At 37.4% G+C, this 25,998-nt stretch overlaps 1 protein-coding gene across 3 annotated transcripts in view; it reads left to right on the forward strand.

Annotated features, from left to right (window-relative positions):
* Positions 1-23,074, forward strand: part of PDGFD (platelet derived growth factor D) — a 148,237-nt gene extending 125,163 nt beyond the window's left edge. For all 3 annotated transcript variants that reach the window (XM_062567277.1, XM_062567279.1, XM_062567278.1), the window contains 2 exons: positions 8,812-9,026; positions 21,163-23,074. In XM_062567277.1, the coding sequence (XP_062423261.1) occupies positions 8,812-9,026; positions 21,163-21,297 (350 nt within the window). In that variant the 3' untranslated portion in view covers positions 21,298-23,074. The remainder of the gene's footprint in view (positions 1-8,811; positions 9,027-21,162) is intronic.
* Positions 23,075-25,998: the final 2,924 nt, after the last annotated feature.

Consider the following 25,998-nt stretch of genomic DNA (forward strand, 5'->3'; position numbering starts at 1 on the left):
CATCACTTCCAAGATCAGTTTGATCTCATTTAAGGGTTTGTAAGATGTAATCAGCTGTATGTCTCCCATTTCCAGACATGATGCTTATGTATGAAAAAGACATAAAGGGCCTGTTTTTTTGTTGTTGTTGTTGTTTTTAAGATGGTAAGAAATCTGGATCCTGCACCACTTCTGCTCTCCAGATTTCATTTGATTCTCAGATCATATTTAGCCTTGTGCAAAACCACAGATATATAAAACAGTACTTGCTCTTTTATCCATGCTGATCATATAGGCTGCAAAAATCACACTGACCTTGTTTGGCAGCTTTCAGAAATTTCAGGTGCATAGAGGTTTCTGCATTTACTGTAAATATAATTCACCTTCTTGCCTCACAAAACACTGTAAAAACATAAAGAGTTTTCCAGTTTATTATTTTAACACTTATGATTTATTTTATCAGGATTTTTTGTTTTGGCTCCAAGAGTAAGCAAAAAGAGTTTTACAACCATTTTACTTCTTTTTGTTTTCAAACTAAAGGCCAGAAATGCTGACTGTTGGCAACCATCCGGACAAAAGTACCTTACCAAAATCAAATCTTTAAAGACTTCAGTTTTTGTATTTATTTTTTTGTTGTAAAGTTTTGACAAGATTGAAGGCTTGTTATTGGATGATGTCAGGAGTAGGGAAATGGCTTTAACAACTCCTTAAATTAGAAATGCTCTGTGGCTTTTAAACATAGACACTCCAGATCTCTGAGGAATGTTTATAGGCAATGAAGTAACCTTGCAGGAAAGAGAGCAATAGATTATATCATCATTTATTTCAGATATCTACCTGTTTCTACTTCCAGTTTGGGTTTATTCTTTATCCTTAGAGTTGCCTGGAGGCAGATTAGAACGATTTGATGTAATCGTTGCCTATCTTTCTCAGCATTTTCAGACCATGTCGTATAAATGATATAAATGAATCACTAATGATTTCACTTCTATCCAGCTCTCTGCCCTTACCAAATGGTCCCAGAAAATTGAGTTTAAAAAGTAGTGTTGTTAAATATCAATTCTGATAACAGAATACACGATAAATGGAATTTAAATTGTATTTTTTCCTCCAAGGATGGAGACTCTGCAACTAGGCAGCCTGTTCCAAAGTTCAACTCCTTAGAGTAAAAAAGTCCTTTCTTATGTTTAAGTGGACTAAGGGTGGAGACTCCACAACATCTCTAGGCAGCTTGTTCCAGAGTTCAACCACCCTCACAGTAAAGAAGTTTTTTCTTATGTTTAAATGGAATTTCCTGTGTTTCGATTTGTCCGTTGCCCATTGCCTCTTGTCCTTCCAGAGGAAAATCTGGCTCCATCTTTACTCTCTCCCATCAGATATTTATACATATTGATATTGATCTCCTTGGATCTCTCCTGCAAAACTTAAAGATGAAGAGTGTGTTGATTAAATCTGTATATATGATAACTCCATTTCATGTACAAAATCTGATCTCACACATTTATAACACTGATGCAACTCTGTTGAGTTAAATGCGTTTCTTCCTATTTACACTACTGAAGTGAGAAATTGTTATCATCAAGTGTGCTTGATGTTTGAAATTTAATTCTACATATGTGCACTGAGGTTTACCATTAAATACTCTAGTATAAGTTAACTTAGTTAACTATAAGTTAACTATATAGTCTTGAAACCCAGACTGGAAGAAGGGGGCTGAAAAGAAAGGCTATGGTATAATTTACATTATAATGAAAATTATAATACATAATTTCAGAATCCTTAAATGAGAGATCTATCTATAAAATATGATTTGTTCCTCCTACATGAAAGTAGGACAAGTAGGTGTTTTGAAAATATTTGCAGCAGGTATAAATATACTCAAAAAGGTTTACTAGCCATTGGTGCATTTTAAAAACTCTCAAAGTATGAATATTCAGCCTTAGACTCATCTAGACTATTAGGAAAAAAACAGGTCATATGAAATAAAATATATTCCTTAAAATTATTCTTTTTATACTGATGTAGTGTATTATAGCTGACCTCACTATCATAATAATTTAGCTATACTTCTTCCTCCCCTCTTCAACTGGCAACCAAGTTCATGCATATTGCACACATTTGTTTCACAATATAATTTAGATCTACCTAATATTCTTTCCCCACCGTGACAAATGAGATTTTTTGTGATGCTTTACATGATGCTATTGTCAGTCACTCAGAGCATGCTCTACTGCAGTGAAAGCTTTTCTTATTAAGCCCTTTTTTAAAAGCTAGTGAAACTTACAGCGTGTTATTTATCATTGGAATAAGCTGGTTCAATTCCATTTCAATAGAACTACGTCCACTTATGACACTGATGGGTTGGCCTGCTTTAGCTTCTTGACCCATACCACAGCTGATAATTGGTTTGTGAGTCTATAATAGGCCCATATGCTGTGAACCTTGTTTCATGCAGGCAGTTATAATCCCACTGAAATTATGATCTCTCATTCCTCTAAAATAATAGTTGCAGTGTTGAGAAGGTTTATCTTGGCATTGTGATTCAAAAGTAAATCCAAATCACAGCATCTTTTCCCCAGCTCCTACTAGAAGAAGACTCGAACAATTCTCAAAGTTTTCGGGTGAATTTGACAAAGTGCTTATTGCAACATCATTAGGCAAGTGCAAGGAAACACTGATTGCTATTAGCCATATGCCTTGAAGACTTAAAGGCACAGGGTTTGGCCAGCAGTAACTGTGAAGAATAATAATTTCATCAATATCAATGCATTTAGGTGATTTAAGCAATGGAAGATTTGATTGTTTACATGTGAGATTGAATCTTCCAACTCAAGTTCAATCACTCTGCAATTTCATTCAGCTATAGCACTGCTCTAAATTTCTTTGACAGCTTGTGTGGTGCTTCTCCTCTACCTGAGACAGCTTTGATACACACTTTTATGCTAGTGGATCATGAATATGGGGAATAGAGGATGAAAAACATTCATCGGTCTCTGAGAAATTTCAGACTGTATAGGAAAATATTTTTTACAGCTGAGAGTCAAAATCAAAACAGTAATATAGCCTTTGTTACAAACTGTAAGCCACACAGAAAAAAAGGAAGAGAATAAAACTAGAATTGTCTCTGGACCTCTGCTTAATACCCCATATTCTTACTATATTGCAATCCCATTACTTGTTCATGCACAAAATTTGAACCTGCAGTGAACAAGTACAGGCTCCTTGCATATGTACATCTCTTTTTAGCTGCCAAAAAGAGTGTGAGAGTTAGAATTTTTAGCAGAAACTGGCCCTAGTTTGCATGACTTGCAGGAGGCCCAAGTGAGAGGATGTAGCTCACTTTACTAAGCAGCAATAAAAGGATGGTCAGTGGCTGAGGAGTGTCTGCACCATTTTACATTCCCTGTATAATGCGGGTAATCCCTTCAATGGGAGTTAGGAATTTTAACATCTTGAAGGATTCAGGCCTTATGTCTGTATATACATATGGTACTTAATGTGGCCTGTCCTCATAGTAGTCTAACACCGAGTATGGTCCTGAAATCCAGTTTCACATAACCATATTACTTTCATAGCATATGGAAATCAGACTGTTTTTAAACCTTACCTGTCCATATGGCTGGTGATGTCAATGCCCTTTCACTTCCCTACAACTGCTGCCTGTAGTCTTCCTAATCAGTTCAGTGTGCAGCTAGCTTTTATCACTGCAATAGCTCATAGCTGTCTCATGTTCAACTTGCTGTCTCTTAGGACCCCAAGAATTTTTACGCAAAGCTGCTCCCTAGCCTGTCTCTCGCCTGTCTGTACTCATGCATGGGGTTATTCTGTGTCATGCACTGGCATTTCCATTTGTCACTGCTGAACTCTGTGAGGTTCTTGCTAGCTCATTTTCCAGCTTGTTGGGGTCCTTCTGAAAGGCAGCCCTGCCCACCATCCTGTGGACAATATTCCACAGTTTGATGTCATCTGCAAACTTGCCGAGGATTCATACCATTCCATTGTTCAGGGCATTGTTCAGTAAAGATGTTTAGCAGTATTGGCCCCAGTATTGTCCCCTGAGCAGCACCACTAGTAACCAACACTGCTGTGCTTCCAAAATTGCTGACCGCTACTGTCAGAGCCCCTTGGTCTTGCCAGTTTTCTAACTTGCAGTTCACCTGTCCCATTTATAGCTCCATAATCTGACTATGAGGTTTCTGTGGGGACGCTATGTCAAAAAATCTTGCGAAAGTCAAGGTAAACAATATCCCCTGCTCTCCCCTTACCCAGCAAAACTGTTGTCTCATCATAAAAGGCTATCAGATTGGTTAATCACAATTTGCCTTTGGTAAATCTTTGTTGGCTGTTCACAGTCACCCTTTTGTCTTTCATGTGCTTGGACATTGCTTCCGTATGGATTTGTGCCTTAATCTTGCCAAAGACTGAGCTTTGGAAAAGCTGTTCTGCAGATCCCTGGATCCTCCTTGCCCTGCTTGTAGATGTCCATGATATACCATATAGGAATATTGTGGCAAGGTAGCAACCATCTCTTATTACCCAGCCCGAATCTGTGCTTAATGTGTTAAAAAAGTGTAAAATGCTCAGATATAACAATGTTAGGGCTATGTATGAATTTGAAAGAGATAAAGTTTTAAAAGAAACCCTAACAGACTATCTTTTTAAAATTAATCAGTGACCAGCAGGACATGATTTCTCTCCTCTCCAATCCTCTCATAAATAACATCCCTTCTAAATAAAATGTGGTATTAGCTGAAGTCTCTGATCTGATTAAGATCAATGCTTCAAGGTAACCACATGCTTTAGCACTATCTGAAATGAGGATGGATTTAAGCACAGGCTGTAAGGCGGAGGAAGGGACAAACACTGTACCTCAAGTATCCAGTTTACTGCTCCAGTGCATCTTTTTATGTCTACCTTACCTTTAAATTGAATCTCTGATACAGACACTCTGTAATAATACTTTGAAGTTATTTGCATCCAGTCTACAGAACCTTTTAGTTCTAGTTTTAAATTAAGGACTCCAGTGGTTTGAGTCCTTGATAAGTAAAGCAGCAGGATTTCACACCAATCACACCAAGGCTCGGTTACATTTTAGTCATAGCAGTGAAGTGATGCATGAAACCGACTGTACTGTAAAATCTCATTGTTATATGAGTGAGGAAATAGACTCACACCAGACAGTAAAACAATCCTAAGACAGAGGAAAAAAAAAAAAAAAAAAAAAAAAAAAAAAAAAAACTATGGGAGCTTTCAGCAGAGAGAGATGTTCAGAGAAAAATGTGATCTTTTGTTAGGGGGTCGCAAACCATGTTCTAAAGTGAATTAGGCAATGGGAGTTGTTCTTGGGTGTCAGTGTGATCCTGTCAGAATACAGTATATGCTATTCACAGAAGATGTTACTTGCTCACCTTGTCCCACTGAGCACTGGAATTCTATAGTGCAGAGTCAAAAAGAACATAAGTGTTTACTCCAGATGAGTTTTGTAGAGGATAACTCATGTATCTCTTAATCCCTTTACTTAATCTTTCCTGCTCTACTTGCAGTTATTTTCAGGATTTCAGGATTTCCACTACTGAATTTGTTCATTTAAACGTGGACTCTGATATTGGAGAGTGATAAGCTCAAGAGTTGAGAATTCTCAGTTTAAATGAAGTCTCTGGGATTTAGGGGTCCTGAGAACTGCTAATAAATCAGGATCAGAGTGCCTTGAATAAAAAACCAAATTCATGCATTTCAGTTAGAAAAAATCCCTCTTTTTTTCGAAGTAGTTCATTATAGAAAAATACACCAAATAAAATGTATTGTGTTGTTGGCTGATTTTAGAATTCCTGAAAAATACATCCATCCAAAGCTTTGAGCTGATTCCTTCATACTACATAAAGCAAAAATTACCCTAATTATCTAATTATTCCCTCCTATTCTTTGAGCAAGTCAACAACTCTCAGATAGAGCTTGAGAAGAGACTCTGCAAAAGGCTTTTGAAAGTCATCAAAACTAGGCTTTAGAAGGCTAGTGAGGAAAGCCTTTCCTCCAATGACAGTCCTTTACCAGAGTGTCCTTTGCCATTTAAATTGAGCAACTGAAGTACTGAAGCCAATTTCAGAATTCCCCTCCCCTCCCACTCCTCTTAAAATGCAGGCACTTTCCTTCTGCCAGACTCATTAAGAAGACTTATTTCTCTGTTGACAGCGCGGTAGTGATAATAGCTACCAGCTCAGTGCAGCAATCAGAACTGTTGGGGCTGAGGGGAGATTTTACCCACGGTAGAAAAAATTTGGTTTACTCTCTGACCTTCCCTTGGACTTAGATGCCAGTTCATGTAGCCTGGGTATTCTGTTGCTGGAAACCATATTTCCAGTGTTACAAAGCAGGATGTATTGTAATTAGGGGCTGAACTAAGTCTTCAAGCATTTTATTCTGACCTGATCTAGAGATGCACCATTCCCAACTGCCATGCTAAGCCAGCCTGTCCCAATAGGAACCTGCTTATATCAGTATCCTTATACCCAGATTGCTGCAGAGCAGTGTACGGATATTCTGGCCTTCCCCTCCGGAAATCTCATTAATCATGAAGGCAGAGTATTTTCTACCTTTTTCTGTTGGTTAGTTTTTCCTTCTTATCAATCAGCTCAAATGCCAGATATTTCACATAATCTGTGAGCAGAGCTGATGGTGAAGATCCTGATGGGAATGTTTAGAAGAGTGGGAAACAATTCCCTGTCAAAAGAATTAGTCTAAGAAACTGGAACGAGTAGGGGTGGCATTGAGGGATGACAACAGAGAACAAAGTATCATCTGTTTAAATAAAGCAATCAGTATTCACTGGTTTTCTAGGTCCTGACTCTGGCCATTCTGGGCATATTTTTCTCTCAGTGCATGAGTATACCAGCAACTCCATTAATTTTGTTCTTCTATCAAGAGGATGATATATAACTCTTTTGTAGGGATGCTAGCTCTCTGGGGAGAACCACAAAGATTTCGTGGCGAGATGTATCACAATTACTAGAAAATCCCAATTTATCTGCTATATTCTCTTTGACTGAGAAAACACCTTACCAGAAAAGTGAAGCTGTTACGATTTTGTATAATAATGCTTACCACATTTACATACCTTTACCTGTTGTATATTACCTTGAACCAGAAAATATCTCAAAGCCACAATGTAAAGGTGCATGATATTGAATAAATCACAACTTTCTCCACAGTTCCTGTAAATCATTGTTAATACACAATTTACTTTTTGATGTTAATAAGGACTGAGCCACAGAAAGTATAAAATATTGTAGTACTCCTGACTTTATTGGAGGTTTTCACATATTTATAGTAAAAAATGAGCATAGCTCAGGACTAGAGATGGATTTTGAGGTATTAAAAATTTCTGTGGAAATCTAATATGTTCAAAAACACTCTACTGTTATCTCAATTCGCATTTGAACCATCCATGTTTTTCTCTCAATCTATCTACTAATAAGTAGTGGATGGGGTGAGAGGGATTATTATTTAACTCTTGCACCCTTCAGTCATGTTCTGTATTTTACTGTTCAATTTAAATGATCTTTAGAGTGAAGTTTATTTTTCTCTTAAAAAAAACCCATGCATTTAATGATTTGTCAGTGAAACACAGTATTTCTAGTTTCCAGATTTTCATTTTTCTGAAATTAGAAGATTTGAGTCAAAGGAAGATGAGTTCTCCAAGCTCTCAAGCTCTGTGAGCTTAAAATGAATTTTAATTTTGTTTCTGGTTCTGAGTTTCAATTCAGAGGCCCTCACTGCTTAACACAGGATCACATTTCCTCCAATTCTGAATAAATTATTAAACTTTTGAACAGTTAGCCTGTTGACAGCATCCAAAAGAAAAGAGCAAAGTAGGAAAGGTGAGAAAACAACATCAGAAAACTTCTAAACAAATAAAATTCTTTAAACCTATTGCTTTTATATTTATCACAATTGTGAAATTTTGGGGGTTTTATTTTAGTTCTACAAGCTAAAACTAGAAACAGCACTTAAACTCTCAGTTACCAGTCTATACGTTATTTTTATGCTTGCCTTTACTATTAGTTTAAATGACACATCTCACAAAGATACTAGGCGTTTAAACATCAATCAACTACTGGCATTCAGTGAAGCTCATTAATTTTAATTTATTAATTCTTATTAATTAATGTTAATTGCATGTATTTATATGCCTAAAATAGTAGCATTTACAGGTCAAAATTAATATTGCTTTAGCCATGTAAAAGATAGGTGTCTAGACTCTATCTGTAAACAATACAGACAGATAATTCAAGACAATAAGTTATGCCACTTGTTTTAACCTTCTGAAGTAGCAATGAAAAGCATCTCTGTGTTGACCACAGAAAGGGTATTGGTTAAATTGTTTGCATTTTACATGCCTATAGTTAGCCAAATGGAATTCTGCCCATTATACAAAACAAGAGCTTGTCATCTAACCAAGTAAGATATAAGCAAGGAGGGAAAAGAGTAGCAGAGGTGAAATACCTCACCCAAGGATCCACTAGATCAGTGACAGAGCAGATAAAATAACAAGTCTTCAGCTTTCAGGACAATATTTTGCTGCAAACAAGCCCTTTGGCTTTGTAGTCAGTGGGAGTTCTGCTATGGGATTCAGTGGGAGCAGGAGAGCCTGGATGGGCACCTATAATGGTTTCAAACTAGTGGGTTTATTTTTATCTTTTCCAAAATGACTTCTATACTTCGTATATTTTCCAACCAGTGCCACATCACTTTGTATTATTGGCTGCCTGGGGAACAGTACAAACCATGGGACTATCCCTTTCTGACCTTACTAATACAGCCTCTTTTGCATTGCAGTTGACCTGGACAGGTTGAATGATGATGTGAAACGTTATAGCTGCACTCCAAGAAACTACTCTGTCAATTTAAGGGAGGAACTGAAGGTGACAAATGTAGTTTTCTTCCCTCGCTGCCTCCTTGTCCAGCGCTGTGGAGGAAATTGTGGCTGTGGGACTTCAAACTGGAAATCCTGTACATGCATGTCAGGCAAAACAGTGAAAAAATATCATGAGGTATTTTCACTTTTTGACATTTCTTTTGATAATTCATTGCTTACATGAATTCTGAATGTTTTTCTCAGAACTGTGTATTGCCGTATTGATTATCATGTTGCATCTACAATGTAAAGATAGGTAGAAATCACTGACCATGGTAAAATCTCATGGGCAAAGATCCTAAGATCCTATCGAGAGAGGTAGATGTTGACCAAAGCATTTAGGTGGACGCCCACTGTGATCACCATTCTGAGTGGGGAAGGAGGATCTGCCCAGGCTTCCAGGGAGATTCAAGTAGCCTGAGTGTGAAGTCTAGACTCATGCAATGGCATCACTCTTGCTGCCTGTGCTAGATACTAGCTTGGTATCTCTGTGGTGCAGCATTCACACATCCAGCTACAGTAGAGCTCCAGGGAGACACATGCCCGCACAAGCAGCCTGCAAGAGGGCCTGATTTTATTTAAGTTTAATATTAATGGCTTAAAGTACCACATTAGAAGACACACGTAGTGCATAGCTTCAAGATACTCTAGTTTCTGTTTTCTCAGAATTTCTGTTATTTTCTTGATTGACTTTTGCCTTGGGATATAGGATATACAAGTGAAGACTCAGTAAATTATATTTGGAAGTGAATGAGTAGAGTGAAAGGAGGTTATAAATGTGTTGGAAAGTGATGTTAACAGGTATTTCTGAGCATATTTAGAATAAATTGGAGGGGAGAGCTTCTGCCAGTGCTCCATGTGTGTTCTTATGGCAACCTAGCGAACCTTATTGCAAGAATGAGGCTTAAGTTGGACTGACTTTCCCAATGAAGGACTGATAAAACACAAATATTTACACCAGTGGAAATAGTATTTTTAGGGGTGCAATGACATATTCATCTTGAAATATTTAACTGTTTTTCCCCTTGTTTTCTGACCACACTTGAAAAAGACAATTAAGTTACTTGTAAACTCTCTTCCCTTCCATATTTATTACTTGTAGGAACCTACTGAATCTTTTTGCCTTAACTTTTTTCTCATTCTCAGAAATTTTTAGGAAGGCAAAATTTATGCATAAGAACAAAGAACATTATAGTATAATGTCCATTATATTTTTTTTTAATCCATTCAAACCACACTGGGGAATAAATCAACAAGAAAAGAACGTTTTTTCTTACCTCTTAAAATAGCATTTTCAGCACCAAACTGTGAACATGTCTAGGAAAGTTACTTGGCATTATCCTTTTTAGTGACTGAAAGTAGGTAGCTATATGCCACGCTGACTTAATTTCTGACACACATCTCTTAAGAATCTGCTTTGCCACTTGACTTAAGTCTCAAGTGAAAATGAACTTTATGGACTTTTAATCTAGAGGTGATTTGTGCTCATACTATAAAGGCTTTAGCTCAGGAGAGGGGCTAAGGGTGGTGGAAATAGCAATAGCTGCAAGTGGTAGCTTTAAATAACAGGAAGCAGTTGAAGGTCAGAACTTTGCCTTACTGTAGGCAGAGTGGTTACTCTTTTCCGAGGTACAAGATTTTTCTCACAATTAATTGCAGAACACAGCATACTGCACATCAGCTAGCACTGGAGAATAGTTAATATTTTATCTAATTTTAGGGAAGATTCAAGGAATGACCCCGGTAATTATGGAGCAAAAAGCCTTATCTCAATAGTAGAAAAGTTAATTGGAAAAAAAATTAATAGTGTTATAAAACACTCAGTTGTGTATGAACTGATAAAAATGAAACCAGAATGCCTTATATATGAATAAACATTTATACATCACCACAACATGGTACAAGAATGCTAAAAGGCCTGGCACTCTCTTCAGAGAGCTAGCAGTCTACCAGATTAAATCAGTCATGGATTAGAAGCTGGTTAAAAGATAAAGAGCAAAGATGTGGAATAGATGTGCAATTTTCTACATAGGAAGTGGATATCTGTGGGTGCCCCAAGCATTCCGTTTAAGTGATATTTCATGTATTATCAATCTGGAAGGAGATGAACAGTGAGGTGGTAAAAATGACAGATAACATGAGATGTAATGTTCTTTAACAGTAGAGAAGATGGCAAGGGATTTCAGAGGGCCTATGTAATCACTTAAAAATGTACTATAGTACATTTATAGCGCCAAGCATTAGGAAGCACAACCTCAATTCCTATTAACACTGAATGTGTGGTGGGAGAAGGAAGAAACAGGGGACAGAAGCTTGATTGAAGGTCAGGTAGTGAATCACTGTGAAGAGCTTAAGGAAAACATTTGTTTAGCGCAGAGGTGGTGGAAAAAGCAAGTGACAGTATTCTGCGAGAATAGAGGTAGATAGGGAAACACAACAAGTATTTATCGTGGCTTTAGATAAATATATGAGTTGCTTATATTTGGTTTAGACCAAAATATAAGCATATAGGCATATAGACAAAATATAGGAGAAAGATACATCAAAGTGGAAAATATACAGCAAAGGAGATACAGTAGCAGATACATAACAAAATATCTGTAAGGAAAGAGGCTCAAAAGTTTAGGATCATTTCATTTAGAAAAACTGAGTAAGATAAGACACAGTGAAAGATACAAATAGTGAATAATATCTTAAGGAAAATCAGGTCACTCTGTTTAATCTTTCTCTTAAGAAAAGAACAAGGGGAGTCTGAGTGAGAACAAAAAGGAGCTAACTTAAAATGATAAAAAGGGATTTGTTTTATTTTTGCACAACAAATCTATATGGAATTTCAACACTTAAATTTAGAAGGATTCAGAGACTAAAGTCTCCTGGGTCACATCAGTGTCAGAATTTAAGCCAAATACTGACAATAGCTAGAAAGAAGTACTATTTGTAAACATGTTATCAAGTATTTTTTTATTATTTGGTGTTTGGGAGCATCTGAAACAATGGAATCTCATACTAACAGGGAATTTGGTGTCAGGATGGCATGACATACATCCCCCCCAAAATTATTCACTAAATTCAGAAAATTCAATATTCTCAATAACACATCACTGCTAATTTATTTCATTGCTCCTTTGTTCTCTGAAAACCATTTAAATTAAAGACAGTGTTCCAGCTTTAACATTAAATGGGTTTTTAAAGTTTAAATTTAAACTTAATCCCTTAGGGATGAATTAACAGCTCACTGAACAGAAATTTAGTCAAGCGGCACCCATTAACATGAATGGAAGTCATGCAGATAAATTCACATATAACATGCTGAAGATGTGCCCATTAATTTTAGTTGAAAATATTTTCCACTTTTTAATCTTTCATTATTATTATTATTATTATTGGGCACACACAGCTAATCATTTTTATTCTTTATTCTCCTTCTGCACTTAACTATAATTTTATTAAGAAATGTCTGGCAGTGAAATCACTGAGGAGGGGTTTCTCAACATGCATTTTTAGATCCATGTAGCTAGTTTACTCTTTTTGGAGACAATTTGAAACCCACTAACTTTAATCAAAATCTTTTAGTTGCATATGGAAGGGTAGAGTTGAACCCTGTCCAACAGTTCTGAAGAACTGAAGTTCCCAGAACTGTTAATTTGGTTTAAAATCCCTGCCCTTCTCTTCAGGAGAATATAGACCAGATTCAAATTATTTTGATTTACTTGAAATTAAAAGAAAGTATAAGATAGTGGAGCAAAGAATAAATTTGTAATAGCTGAAACTGAATTATACAAACTCCAGGTCCCTCTTCTTTCCTTGCTCATTTTGCCTAATCACTGTCTAGTGCTTCAGCTACAGAAGTCCTGGACCTTCCATAGCTACTTGTCCTCTACATGAATGTTTGTCCTTAACAGTGCAAATCTGTCTGGAAATCATTTGCAACTTGTTTAGTGTTTTTGAGCTACTAATATTCCTGGGTGAGAAAGACCAGCAGGCAAACGTTCCAGAAGCAATACTCTCCTTTTTAGCTGTGTTGCTAATGTCTCGCAGTCCTCTGAGTGATTGCTCAGACTCTAATGCCCTGAGTGTTCGCTGAGAGAAAAGGTTATATTCTAGAGAGATTTCAAGGTTATCTTTTCTTTGTTCTTTTAATGCTTTTTAGTTCCCCCTTAGTTCCTATTCAAAGGCTTGCATTGTACTCATCACTAAGGTTTCAGAGCACTCTCTAGTAGTGTCATAGGACTAATAGCTATCATATGCAGCCTTTAATTTCCTCAAGCTGTGAGTCCTGCTCCAGTTCTCTGAACAGACTATATTGTTCTTTCCTATCATGTCCTATTATATGAAATAGTGCAACAGCAGGGGAAATGAGAAAATGAGAATGCCACAGTATGGGAGATCTTTTTCTTTGTTACCCTGGGAAATGCTACTAATGAGACCTTGGGGCATTCTTATTACCTGGAAATATGCCATAACTTTACCAAAATACTCAGTAGTTTCCAGAAATAAATGAGTTAATAAGTTGAGTAAGCAGATAGCTTTATGATGTTTTTCAGCAGAAGTCTCTTGATGCTTTGTCTTTTTTCATAGCTTCTGGGTTTGCTTGAGGCTGGAATCATGGACAAATACTCACGATTTACCACATTATGTCATGAACCCTGCAAACCAAGCAATCTAAGTGTTAGTATTACCTCAAAACATCTCTCAGCCACTGTGATTGTGAAAGATATACCACAGGACTCCGTACAAAGGAAAGGCAGAACAATTCATGAAAGTGATCACAGCACACCTTAATCAAATGCTCACATCTTCTGCTGTCTAACTTCCTAAGAGGGAGCTGAAATGAAAGCATGCTTGCTGCTGAAGTACATTTGTATGAAAATGTCTGGAGTTTCTTGTTAAAGAGAGAGAGGTCCTAAAACTAGAGATAACGTAGCCCAGAGAGGTGCGGTGGAACTTAATCCGAGACTTCATTCAGGTAGGACTGAGGCTGTGTCATCCACCAGCATGTTGTTCATACTTCTGAGAAATAAGAAATCAGTTTCCCTATCTCATTGCTTTAACTGATGAGATGTGAAATGAGTTTCCATGAGGAATAAATACTCTTAAGGTAGTAACCAGAATTTGTCACAGTATATAAACCTCCAGAAACACTGTACTGTACAACACAGCTTAAAGGCATGTAAGCAAAAGAGCAGAATGTTTGAAGCTGATTGCACCTTCTGCCTATTTACTTGTGTCTCTTGCAAAGACTGAGGCATTTATCATTGCGTATATGTTAACAGTAGCTTTTTTTCACTCCTTTTCACAGTATTACCTCTTTATTCAAGTTTCATGTTAACTGGAGCTTGTCTTGTGTCTTGACAAGCCATGCATACCACTCTGAACCACGGGTTTTAGATTAGCATTAGGGATGCCACTTTATAACCTCTTACTCTGCTTAGAGGGGTAGCAGGCACCTCAGAATAACAAAAAAATGCTGCATTTTTTCCCCAAGTTGTTGGTACATAGAAAGAAACTTATCTGGTTCCAGCATTCTAAATGGAAAACAAGACAGTTGGGAATATTATTGGGGAAGAAAGGACAAGCGAGAAGATAAAGAGGTGATATGAAACTTCAGTAAGACAGAGGTGTTGTCATGCAGTAAAGAAGTGTAACTAATACAATTTGGTGTTGTCTCCGCTTTTTCTTTCTTTTTTTTTTCAGAAAAATAGGAAGCAAACCCAAAGTAAGCACTTGAGACCATAAAATAATTCTTGTTCATCTTAACACAGGCAAACAAAAGATAACTGGATGAAAATGATGTATAAGCTGCTGAGGCAATGAAGGAAATTCATTAAGGAATTTAAAAAAGCTAACATCATCAAATCAGTGTGCAAGGAATGTAGTCTGATTTTTTGTATGTCCTGGAGTTGATAGTACATGTGCCAAGGAGACAGAAAGGTTGTTATGGTAATAAAGGCACAGAAAATAGTCTAACAAAGAGTTAATGCATAGAAATATTATACCAGAATAAGCACTGCGATTTATAAATGTTTTGTATGCCAATAAAAGCAAACAGAGTGAGTCAAGAGTGACTGCTAAGTTACGGGATAAGTAGAGAGAGCAAAAAGTGCTGTATGAGAATAAAGGCTCATTTTTGGCTAGATAAAATGGAAGTTGTTGGAATGACAACTAGGAGTTAAGCTAATGAGACAGCAGGTGATACAGCCCTGGGCAGGATGAGGCAGTTCTGGAAGGGGGAACATCTATACCTTTTCCGAGAAAAGGCAATAACTGGAACCATAATCTTTTACAAGATCACCAAAATTGAGGGCCTTGCTGGTGTCAGGTACATGAGAAATAATATAGTTTTAGTGACTGTTTCAGATGCCTGCATTTTAAATTAACTAACATTTTTTCCATGTTTGCTGCGTCATACAAGCATTTCTTATTTGTATAGATCAAAAAATAGAATCACTAGTTCCATGTACATTTAATAATCCCCTAGTTGGAATGCTATCCCTGATTAGCAAAAAGATCTTTTCTATTTTTCCTTTCTGTTAAGAAAGAATACAGCTTTGAGTCTGTGTCAGTATTTTAGGCTATGTTCCTACTAGAATAAAGGTCCTTATGCTAAATTATGAACCACATTCCCACAATGCTTTATTTCCTATGCTAAGAGCACAGCTAAACTATGTGTCGACTTTGGATTAGATAACTTTCAAAAACTGCAGAGTGAGATTTCTCATCCGTATCAGAAGTTGGATCTGTGTTGAATGTTTTGAACTTTTGATGCTTCCTCTTTCATGAATCTCAGACAAAAATAATTTGGTTTGCATGCTAGAATGATGGTATTTTTAGATGAGTAGAGGAAGATTAGATAATACTGCATAGCTGTGGGTTAAAACAAGTTCTGCAAAGTACAAATTTACCTGCCTAAAATTGCATACAGATTTACTCTCTATCCTTAGTTACTGGAATGTACAGCTAAGCAAATATTTGGTAAATCATACTCATGTTACTGATTATTTATGATCTTCTTAAGCTTATGAGAAAGCAAATGAGCTGTTTTGAACTGGGCTTCACATTATTATTTGCATTTAAAGTACTGATCAATAATCTAACAATGAATATTACTAGGGTTGACACTAATAAATAATGATAATATAAAAGATAATAAATAAAAATGGATATTCGCAATTAGCTACACCTTTTTGTTAGAACTGTTAGCCAGGTTCCACTTTATTCTTTGCTTTTTAATAGAACAAAAATCAGGCATCACAGATTTTCATGGCTAAATGTACACTTGACTTCAAAGGAAAAAATATATGGCAAGGACCTTCAGGGGATCCTAGAGGGAGCGGTTCACCTCACCTGGGTCTAACCATGTAAAGCTGAGAGTCTAGCCTTTGGGCTACTTTCCTAGTTAACAGAAGGAGCTAGGCACCACCACCACATTCAGAGGCATGTGTTTCAGGTGAATAATTCTCTGGAGTTGCCCCTTTGTTGCTGCTTCTGCTCGAGAAATGTCGAGGTACAGGTTGGAGTGAACATGCTATCTACAGGTATGTCCTTTCCCCAGCAGCAGCTGCCACTCTTCTCTCCTCTAGCCCCCATCTCCCCACCACCCCATGTCAAATTAGAGTGCTTTCATAGACAGCTGAGACTAGAGGGAACTACTAAACCATCCACTCTCACCTCCTGTGCTCCACAGTCATTAGTGAGCACCCTGCTGCCTCCAAAGAAAGCCTCAAACTTGCATTATATACCTTCTGGAAAGGCATTGATTCCTTGGAAGGCTGTTCAAGTGATAAATCAGCCTGACTTAAACGCTTGTGCTTTATTCCAGTTTGAGTTGTTTTGGCTTCAGCTTCCAGATGCTGGCTGTTACGTTTTTGTGCTCTAGTTTAGAGTCCTCCAGAATGTGGCATCCACATTCAATGCATGCTTGAAGAGCAAGGTTACTAGCAGGGAAAAAATATCAAAGCATTTTCTATTTCATTCACCACAACCTCCAAGGAAAAGTATACAGTTGCCACAGACACCTGACCGTGAAACCCCTCTGATGTTCAGACATATCTGCAAAGAAAAATGACATGTAGCCTATTAGTGTTCTTCTACGGAGTCATTTACATGAGAAATGTTACTAGGCCCCAGTATCTTTTTTCTTTGTATTACCTGTAAGTCCCAAATCCAGCTCTGATACTGAGTCTTTTGGCTTGTATTTTTTTTCTTTAGTTCAGTGTTTATATGACCATAATTAATTCAGCATTTGATGAAGGGGATATGGCTGTAGTTACATATTCTTTGTAAGGTAATGATCTGAACAGCTGAGGCACCAGATTTTGATTAGTACAGATAGGTATTGATCTTTTAATTTGAAAACTGCAAGTCTATTCCTTTATTTTTCTCACACCAAAACCAAACCTTTTGAACATTCCAGTTCTTTCTCATCTCCAAATTTTCTTACAAAAGCAATGCTACTGATCTTGTCAAAACAAGGAGCAATAAAGTTGTCCTGAGTACAATTTCTTTAAACTGTTTTCATTAATTCACTAGTTTTTCACCTTTAAGGAACTGACCATGTAATAAATAAATAGCACTATTTCCAGAGTAAAAGTTTTCTTTCAACTACTGTGGTCACCAGAAGTGGCCTTACTTCCTGATTCTTTTCAATACTCTTGTATTTAGCTGAAACTAAAACTGTTAGATGGAAGCTAGACCAAAAGCTTTGAACATCAGTTCTGTGATCAGCTATTAAAGCAGTCCAATTTCAGCTGTGTTCAAACACTGCTTTCCTGTCTTGTCTGGGGAAGTGTCTGCCAATTCATTTTTTCTACTCTTATCAGCAAAGCCCATATACTGTTCTCATGTTTCTTAATATAAAACACAGGGAAAATCCCAAAGCTGTCAAGAGGTCTGTTAGCTTAAATACATCCCACATCTTTGCTCTCATCACATTGCATATACTTTCATTTGCTCTCAATTGAAAAAAAGCAGATCTACCTACCCATGATCTTGCAAAGTGCCAGTCATCTGAAATTGTCAGATTTTGATGAAAGGCTTCTTAAAATAAAGAATTTTATCATAGGTTCAATTCCGGCAGCTGTACTTGATTTTAAAACTATGTTTTCTTTAAAAAAGCATCTTTGAAGATGCAGTCTATTTTGAGCTCTGACATAATCTCAGCAATCCGACTGGGTTCAGTACCTTTGCAATTTAGAAGTCAGTGTAGTCCAGTGTGTTGTCCTGGTGTCCATCAGGATTTATTAAATATACTGAGGCAGTCAGTGTTTGAAATCAATTGAAACATGTTATAATTTTGTTACTTTTTTACAAAATTGGCATGACAATCTATTTTTAACTGGGAAGAGTAATTGTATCTTCCCCACAGGCTAAACTATTGCATCTGAACCTTGCACCATCCTCCCTCTCAGTGTTAGATAGCTTGAACATGAATTTTTTCACAAAATGGAGGACAAAAAAAAAAAAAAAAAAACGACTGTATTCCGTGCCCATCACATTTGTCACATTCCATGGTGTTCCTATCTTCCAGACATTACAATGGTGAAAGAATGGTCTTGAAATGAAGGCGACTCGCCTGCCTTCTTTTCCACTTCCAGCTCTGCACAGGATTCCTGGTTAGCTTTTAGCAAGTCAGTGTGACTTACTTTTTGTGACTTTCTAATTCTGCTGAAGCTATCAATACTCTATGTATCTGGTATCTACACCCGTATTCTTCCTTTCCTCCCCAAGGCTATCTCAGTTCTTGCATAATGTTTTGAGATCAAAGAACAAAAATTGTTTTTTTGTTTTACTTGAGTGACAGCATAATCTGTGAATTAGGGGGCCTCTAGTTCAAGACAAAAGATGTGGCTGATATACTCAGTAAAGGTGAGTTAGATCCCATTCCCTACTTGGCCAGAGTGGCAGGTCCTACAAGACAGACTTCTCTTCATTCTTTCAGTTAGGAGCAAGACAATTCTAGATGATCTGGAAGTTGGTAGGCCAAGTTAACGCAAGTCTCAATAGCCTGCCAAGAGATGAGATACGTTAATTCAGGTACCTAATCTTTGCGTGGACTGAAGTGACTTAAGCCACAGTCAGCAGAATCAGCACACTTGACTGCACCCAGCCTTGCTTTCTCTGTGTCCTGTTCCCCATCTGTAAGTAAGTGATATCAAGGTACTCAGGTACAGTGGAAAGGGCAGATAATGCTGCTGGCAATTTTTATAATGGTCAGTTGTGGAGCTTTGAGCAAATCACTTTTGGATCTGCAGCTATAGAAGACAGACAATGAGGTAAAACATGCTTTGCAATGTGCTGTGAGAATTAGGAAGAAGAATGCTCTAGGAAAGTTAAAGTATTCTTAGTCTTAACTCTTCTGTTGTACTTAATCAAAATTAATACCTGAGTTTCAGGACAGAAATATGAAATTATTATCTCTTCTGTTTAACTACCGTAAAGGCTAACTATTCTTCCCATAACTTCATAAATTTAAACTTTTAGAAGAGAACAAACTAATGAAACAAAATAGTGGATTCTCTCCCCTCATTCTGAGCTACCGTGTTAATGAGGAGGAGTTCTTGTGCAGAGACTCAGCTTCCAACAGCAGGTTTGTGAAGCATGCCCATATGCAGATTTCTAGTCCTTCCTGTTTTTTCCAGATCATGATTTACGTATTTTCACTATCACAGGAGATGAGATAGCACTTGAAGTTATAGTTTTTTTCCACATATGCACAGCGTAGAATCATATAATAGTTTGGGTTGGAAGACACCTCTGGGGCTCATCTAATCCAATCTCCCATTCGATTCAGAGAGAATTTCAAAGTTAAAGGAGGCTGCTTAGGTCCCTGTCCTTTTAAGTTTTGACTGCCTCCAAGGATGGAGATTCCATAACCACTTTGGGCAAATAGTGCCAGTGTTTAACTGCTCTTATCATCATGAAGCATTTTCATCTTTCTGTCCAAATAGTATTTCCCTGATGCAGTTTGTGTTTGTTGTCTCTTTTTCATCTTCTTTATAACTATAACCCCAACCCTCCTTTTCAGGGCTCTGTGGGTACTCTGTCCTAGATAGAATTTTTTTCAGAAGCCTCTGACTATAACCACATTCCCTAGGATGTCATTGTTGGTTTGTTTCTTTCTCCTCTCACAGTAACCTATCTTAAGAAATTTCTTGAATTAAGGCACAGATTTTTTAAGGGAAACCAACAAAAGTTACATACTCAGATCCCAAAGTTTCATTTATCTCCTTCCACCTCCCACAGGCATTTTATTTTTGCACCACTTTTGCACCATATTATTATATGTGCTTCAGAAATTTCAAACTTCATTAAAAAATATTCCTTGTTCTTTAGAGCAGAAGCGAGGGAAAGGCTGAGCCATTCAAATATGCATGGGGCTGCAAAGACAGACCAAAAGAAACATGCTTGATAATTAGCATGCAAAGGAGCAATTCTGAACATGATTAGGGAACCACATGAGATGAAGGCACCTGATGTAGGCAATAATCCAATCTGTCAAAGCTCCAGGACAGACAATGCAGAAGGGTTTCACAGGGTGGAAAAAAATGCTGGAAGTATAACAAAAATGTGTCCAAGTTAATAAAAAATAAAGTTTGGCCTCTGAGATAGCATCAGAAGCCCCCAAAACATGTAACACTAAGACAGATTACTTAAAAACTATCTTGAGAGTGTACAGGTATACATGAGCAGCTTTGCCCTCCAGCATGACAAAGATAAAAGCACTAGTAGTATGACAGATTGGACTCGCTCTTAAGTCTGCTTTGTCTGTGAGCAGTGCTCTCCATTGTTTCAGCTAGAAAATTTTATGAATATTTCAGGAGTCCAAAGGCCTTGTTATAGTTTGGACATCATTTTTCCAGGGACAAGAATAAACGGACCCCGCTCTACTAAACTGGGCAACTGAATTCGTAGAAATATAACAAACAGTGTAGGAGGTGTAAGGAAGCAGCAAGTTCATTGTATCAGTTACACGCAGAAAGCTGCATTTCCAGTCTGCCTTTTTGATTGAAAAACTAGAGAAAAGGGATGAATTAACACAGCCTCTGGGAGATGGGGCAGGAAAGGAGGAAAACTATTTGAACTGGGATGGGACGAAAAGGAACTCAGAGAAGCAGTCTAAGGAGTATGGGCCATTGGGCAGGGGGTGTGAGGGGAGGCTACTGGTGAGGCTCGTCAGGACCATTACAGTGTGTTAGTGCCCTCAGGGCCCTGACGCTTTCATCCTGAAACCACTAAGAGTTTTCTAAAAGATGCATTTCCCTTCATCCTCCCAGGTGCTGAAATTCATCCCGGAGGCCGGCCATCCTAGAAGGAAAGGCAGAACCAGGAACAACATGGCCTTAGTAGATATACAGCTGGATCACCATGAGCGCTGTGATTGTATCTGCAGTTCAAGACCACCCCGATAAAAAAAGAAAAAAAAAAAACGAAACATGCTAACTGCAGCTTACCGGACATTTACTTTTAATCAGGATTGCTCTGAGGACCTTTACTCACTAATCATTTGAACTTTGCTACTAGCCTGCCTTTGCAATTAGCAGAAATGATCGCTGTGTTGCAGCATAGCTGTGCTGGGTAGTGCCATGGCAGCTAAACAGGTATATCATAGAATTATGTAGCAGCATCCAAGAATATAGGATTATGTTTAGCTATAGCTAGATTCTGAGGGTTGAGATTTTCAAAGCTCGCTTATTAACCTTAACCTCACAATGCCTAATGAAATTAATCAAAAGTTGTGTATCTAATTGTGGTAGCTGTCAATGAAATAGCATTGTATTTCTGCCTATTTCTCACTCAACAGGTCACTACACTCAAATTCTGCTGTCATTTCTACCTGCTCAATTCCCCTAACTGTCAGTAGAATTTTCTGGGTATAAATGAAGACAGAATTTGATCTCATAAAAATATACAATGCTTAATCCAGCTCCCAAAAGGAACTTTCCAGTGTTCCTTTCCAATGCTGTAAGACATTATGAGGAAAACCCAGGACTACATGAAATAGAACACCAGAAAAATCAAAACTCACTGTTTGTGCTCAGGCAAGTGCTGAAATTCATAAATGCTTTGCATGAGCTAGGACACTGGTGATTGCAGGGGTTTTGGAGGACACTACTTCTGCGTTGATGCTCTGACACAGCAGGAACCATCATCCAGGTTTCTTCGAGAATGGTGACAGGAGGGCTCCTGCCAATGCCGCAGATAATCCACGTGTGCTGGGGCTTATTTTGGTCACTGTACCCCTGGACTGGACTCCGGCCACTTACCTACTGTTGCCCACAGTTTCCCAGGATGAGGCCCCTCGATATTAAAAGCAAGAAATAACCCTCCCTCATGCATTCTCTTCTCACTGTAGTTCAAGGAGTACTGTGTTTCCCCAAACAGGCGATGGAGATAGGGCACTTGTTTTCTGAAATATTGATTTGTTGTGCAGTTGCGTTACTGGAAAACAAAACTTTGGTTGAGATTTAATTATCATTATTTGGTTTGGGGTTTGTTTTTTTTCTTTGTTTCAAATAAGGACTATTATAACTTCATCATATATCCATTAATCTTAGTTATCTAAGTGTTAGTTGACTGATTTCAGCTATGTGTGTTGCCATGATTAAACTGTTGACGGTGAATTTCTTTTTGATTGTGTTTTGCTGATGCATATTAGCTCATTAAGCAATGTCTATCTGTCATGGAAAATGTTCATCATTTATTAACTTCCACAAAAAGAATATTATTAAACACCACCTCGTAATAAAATAAGCACTTTAAAAGCTACAGCATAGCTTCCTGTACCTATTACAATATTATGAAAGTGCTCTAGCTGAAAAAGGAAAAAAAAGGGTCCTTCTAAACTAGCTTTAAAGATTTAAAATACTGCTCTAAAAGTTGTTCGATGTAAATTACAGGCAGTTTTAAGTCTGGAATAGAACTGGACTTTTCATCATGAATGTAATAGATAGAATGGGATGGCATATTTAATGGCTGAGGTTTTGTATTTAATAGCAGACACAGGCTGCATCAGTTCATTTTGTGTGTGCTGCCTCTTGTGTTTCAACCTCTTAGAAAGAGCGAAGTAGTTTGACAATGGTGTGTCATAATTAGTGGAATCTGGCATATGCTGTAATATTGAGAGCCTTTAAGCCATTCTGTCTCAGTAATCTACAATTTAGTAATAAAAGTGCCCTAATGTTTTAACTTAGTCTCTTTATCAAGTATTTTATGAGTGTTCTATCTTTTATATTTTTAGCAAAACTTTCCTGAAGCATCTTTTAGAAATGTTGTATTACTTTATTTCCTGTACTTTTAACATTTGAGATTCAAAATGTGTGGGATTTTTATTATTTATATTAATTTTTCCTCTCTGGCTCCCAGATGTCTATATAAAAATGCACTTGAAAGCTGAGTTGGGAAGTGATTCATCATTTTTCAAAGCAATTCATGTTACAAGAACAACCCTATAACCAAAGATTGCCAGCTTCATTTCTTATTTTGGAGTTGTTTAAAAAGACTTCATTCTTTTCCTTTCTCTAGCTTAATAGCAAGACTGACCCAGCCCTTCCATAACTTTTAACTAATTTTAGAAGAAATTTCTACTTGAGACCCTGACACTAGTGACTGTTTTTGAGACAGTACACTCTCTCTAATGTCTGTTCCTGACTGAATGGTGGTCCACAAAGCCTTCTGGTCTAATATTTGTCATTGGTTGTAGGACACATCAATTTCATAGGACTTTAGCTTAAGGTGGTCCACTGATTCCCACCCCTCAGGAAAATGTATACTGGGCCTCCACTGTTCCTGACATCTCCCAAGCATTTATGTATGTTCTTCCAGTTTTCAATCTGAGTATCTGTGGAGTATTTCTGGAGGGTGTTTACCACCTAATATTAGGAATACAGCTGTGGCTAGGAGGCTTAAGTTACCTCTACAAGAAATGGAGAAAGAGCGAGGGGCTCTTCCAAAGCATTCTGTAAACCCCCAGGGTGAAATCACCCAGTATAGGAGCTTCTGTCTTTCTGGTAGATACCCAAAGGTAGACTGTATGAATGGCCATTTTAGAGACTAGCCAACTGAATTAGGTAGAGGAGACAGTGGATGTCAGGACCCAGCAGAGAAATTCAGCTATAAAGAAAAAAGAGATTGGTATAATAGGGATTATACTCTTGCTTAATTTCAGGTTAATTTTCTTAAATATAAGCTAAACATAAGAAAATTTAAAGTTTCTCCCCTGAGACACATTGCTTTGGATGGGAATGACTAACTAGAAGTTACCGCTACTTGCTGTCATGTCCTATAAAGACAATGACTTCTGTGCTCCGGGCTAATGCAGAAGAGGGTTCAAAGCTGAGCTTTGTGTTGCAGTGTAGGGAATATAATATACATGAAAAATAAATAAATATCTCAGATCCCAAGCCTCAAGCTTCAATGTCTCTGATGAAATCAAATATCAGCAAAACTTAATATTTTTTTTATTTATTGACAGAAATTGCAGAGATGTTTTTCCACACCTTTTTCTCCTTGTCTTTGTATTAATTGCTGTGTTGTTTATATATTGTTTTAACTTAAGAAACAATATTGTTAAACAAGCTAATCTGTTTTGTCTTTATTGATGGTATTGGAACCCCCTCAAAATAAGAGTGATTTTCAAAGGAAAGGAAATTCAAATAGATTTCTAATTTCAAAAAGCCAGTTGTTAGCTTTTTATTTAGTATATTCTTCTGGGATAGAGTCTACTTCCTCAAGTGCAATTTATATATATAATTTTTTTTTTGTTATCTCAGTTAAATGCAGCTTTTCTAGCAGTATTTTTTACTCTATGCCATACGTAGTATGTGTCTTATCTTGACGAAAAAATAAATATTGCTTTTGAAAGAAGATACTCTGAGTGATTATTCAAAAATGAGAAACTTTAACTTACACTGGGGCAGACCTCTTCCCCAGGTTGGGGGACAACAGAACAGGAGCTATCTGGACCATAACTTTCATTTGAAGGTCCTCTTTTCAAGCTAAAGCCTACATTAGGCCTTCTTTGGCTCTGGCACTGAATAAGGACATCAAACTGTTTCCAGATTAATTCTGCACTAGCTAGATCCTGTCTGATAAGGGAAACTGCAGCCAGCCTGCAGTCTGGGTACCCAGCTTTGCAGCCCTCCCTTATGCCTTACTCACAAGAGTAATGCCACTGATCAGCACAGTAAACTATTCAAACAAGTGGTTTTGACTTCTTCATTTCAATCGTCCTTATTCAAATAAATATTTTTTTTTGTGGGGGGAGGAGGGATGGAGGGGGCAGGAGCTTTTGCCTGACAAAGGAAATAGCTCTCTCTTCTACAGTGAACAGAGACAGATTTACTAGGTGAAAGAGACATTTTTTGCCCTTCAGAAATGCGCTGAAGACACTACGTAGACAGCAGCTGAGCAATTGCTGCCAAGTGTCCAAGAGTGGCATAAAGCTCCTCCGATCCAGCACTGTTACGTAACTACACAACTAACGGCTCGCTGACATTGCCAGACTGCCCTTGTGCTTTTACGTGAGTGACAGCTTTTATAGAGCTGCCACACGAAAAGCAACTGTATGGCTCTTCAGCTGAAAAAAACATGATTGCTGGTGCTCACTCAGTGACCCGTTTTCATTTTTTAAGATAATACGTTTTAAAATATTCTCTTTTTTTCATTTTAGAAGACAAACTCTTCTTCCAGTTGATTTTATGATTCGCAGTAGTGGTAAAAATTCATTTGCTCTTACTCTTTTCTAGAGTGCATTACCCAGTCATACTGCTCTAATGCTAATTCAACAGATGTCCGATTTGTTCCTACTCTCTCAGGACCGTAGTTAATGAAAATTCAGAAATTAGTATTCTGGTCTCTCATTCTAGGAACTATAACTTTGTTTATTGATAATCTTGATCAAATATGCTGAAATATATAACATCCTTAATTTATTTGATTGTGCATTGGCATGCCTTGTATTTCTGCCTTAAGTATTTAAAATGCAAATTAAATTCTGCATTTCCTTTCAAATTTGGTTGGTAATATGGTATTTCTACTCCAACCTAGTGTGTGAAGAATGAGGATTCCACCTCCAAACATGAGGAGCTATCAGGTATTGCCAACAGCAGTGG

The sequence above is a fragment of the Rhea pennata genome, chromosome 1 (genome assembly GCF_028389875.1).
Source record: "Rhea pennata isolate bPtePen1 chromosome 1, bPtePen1.pri, whole genome shotgun sequence".
In the NCBI taxonomy this organism is placed as follows: Eukaryota; Metazoa; Chordata; class Aves; order Rheiformes; family Rheidae; genus Rhea; species Rhea pennata.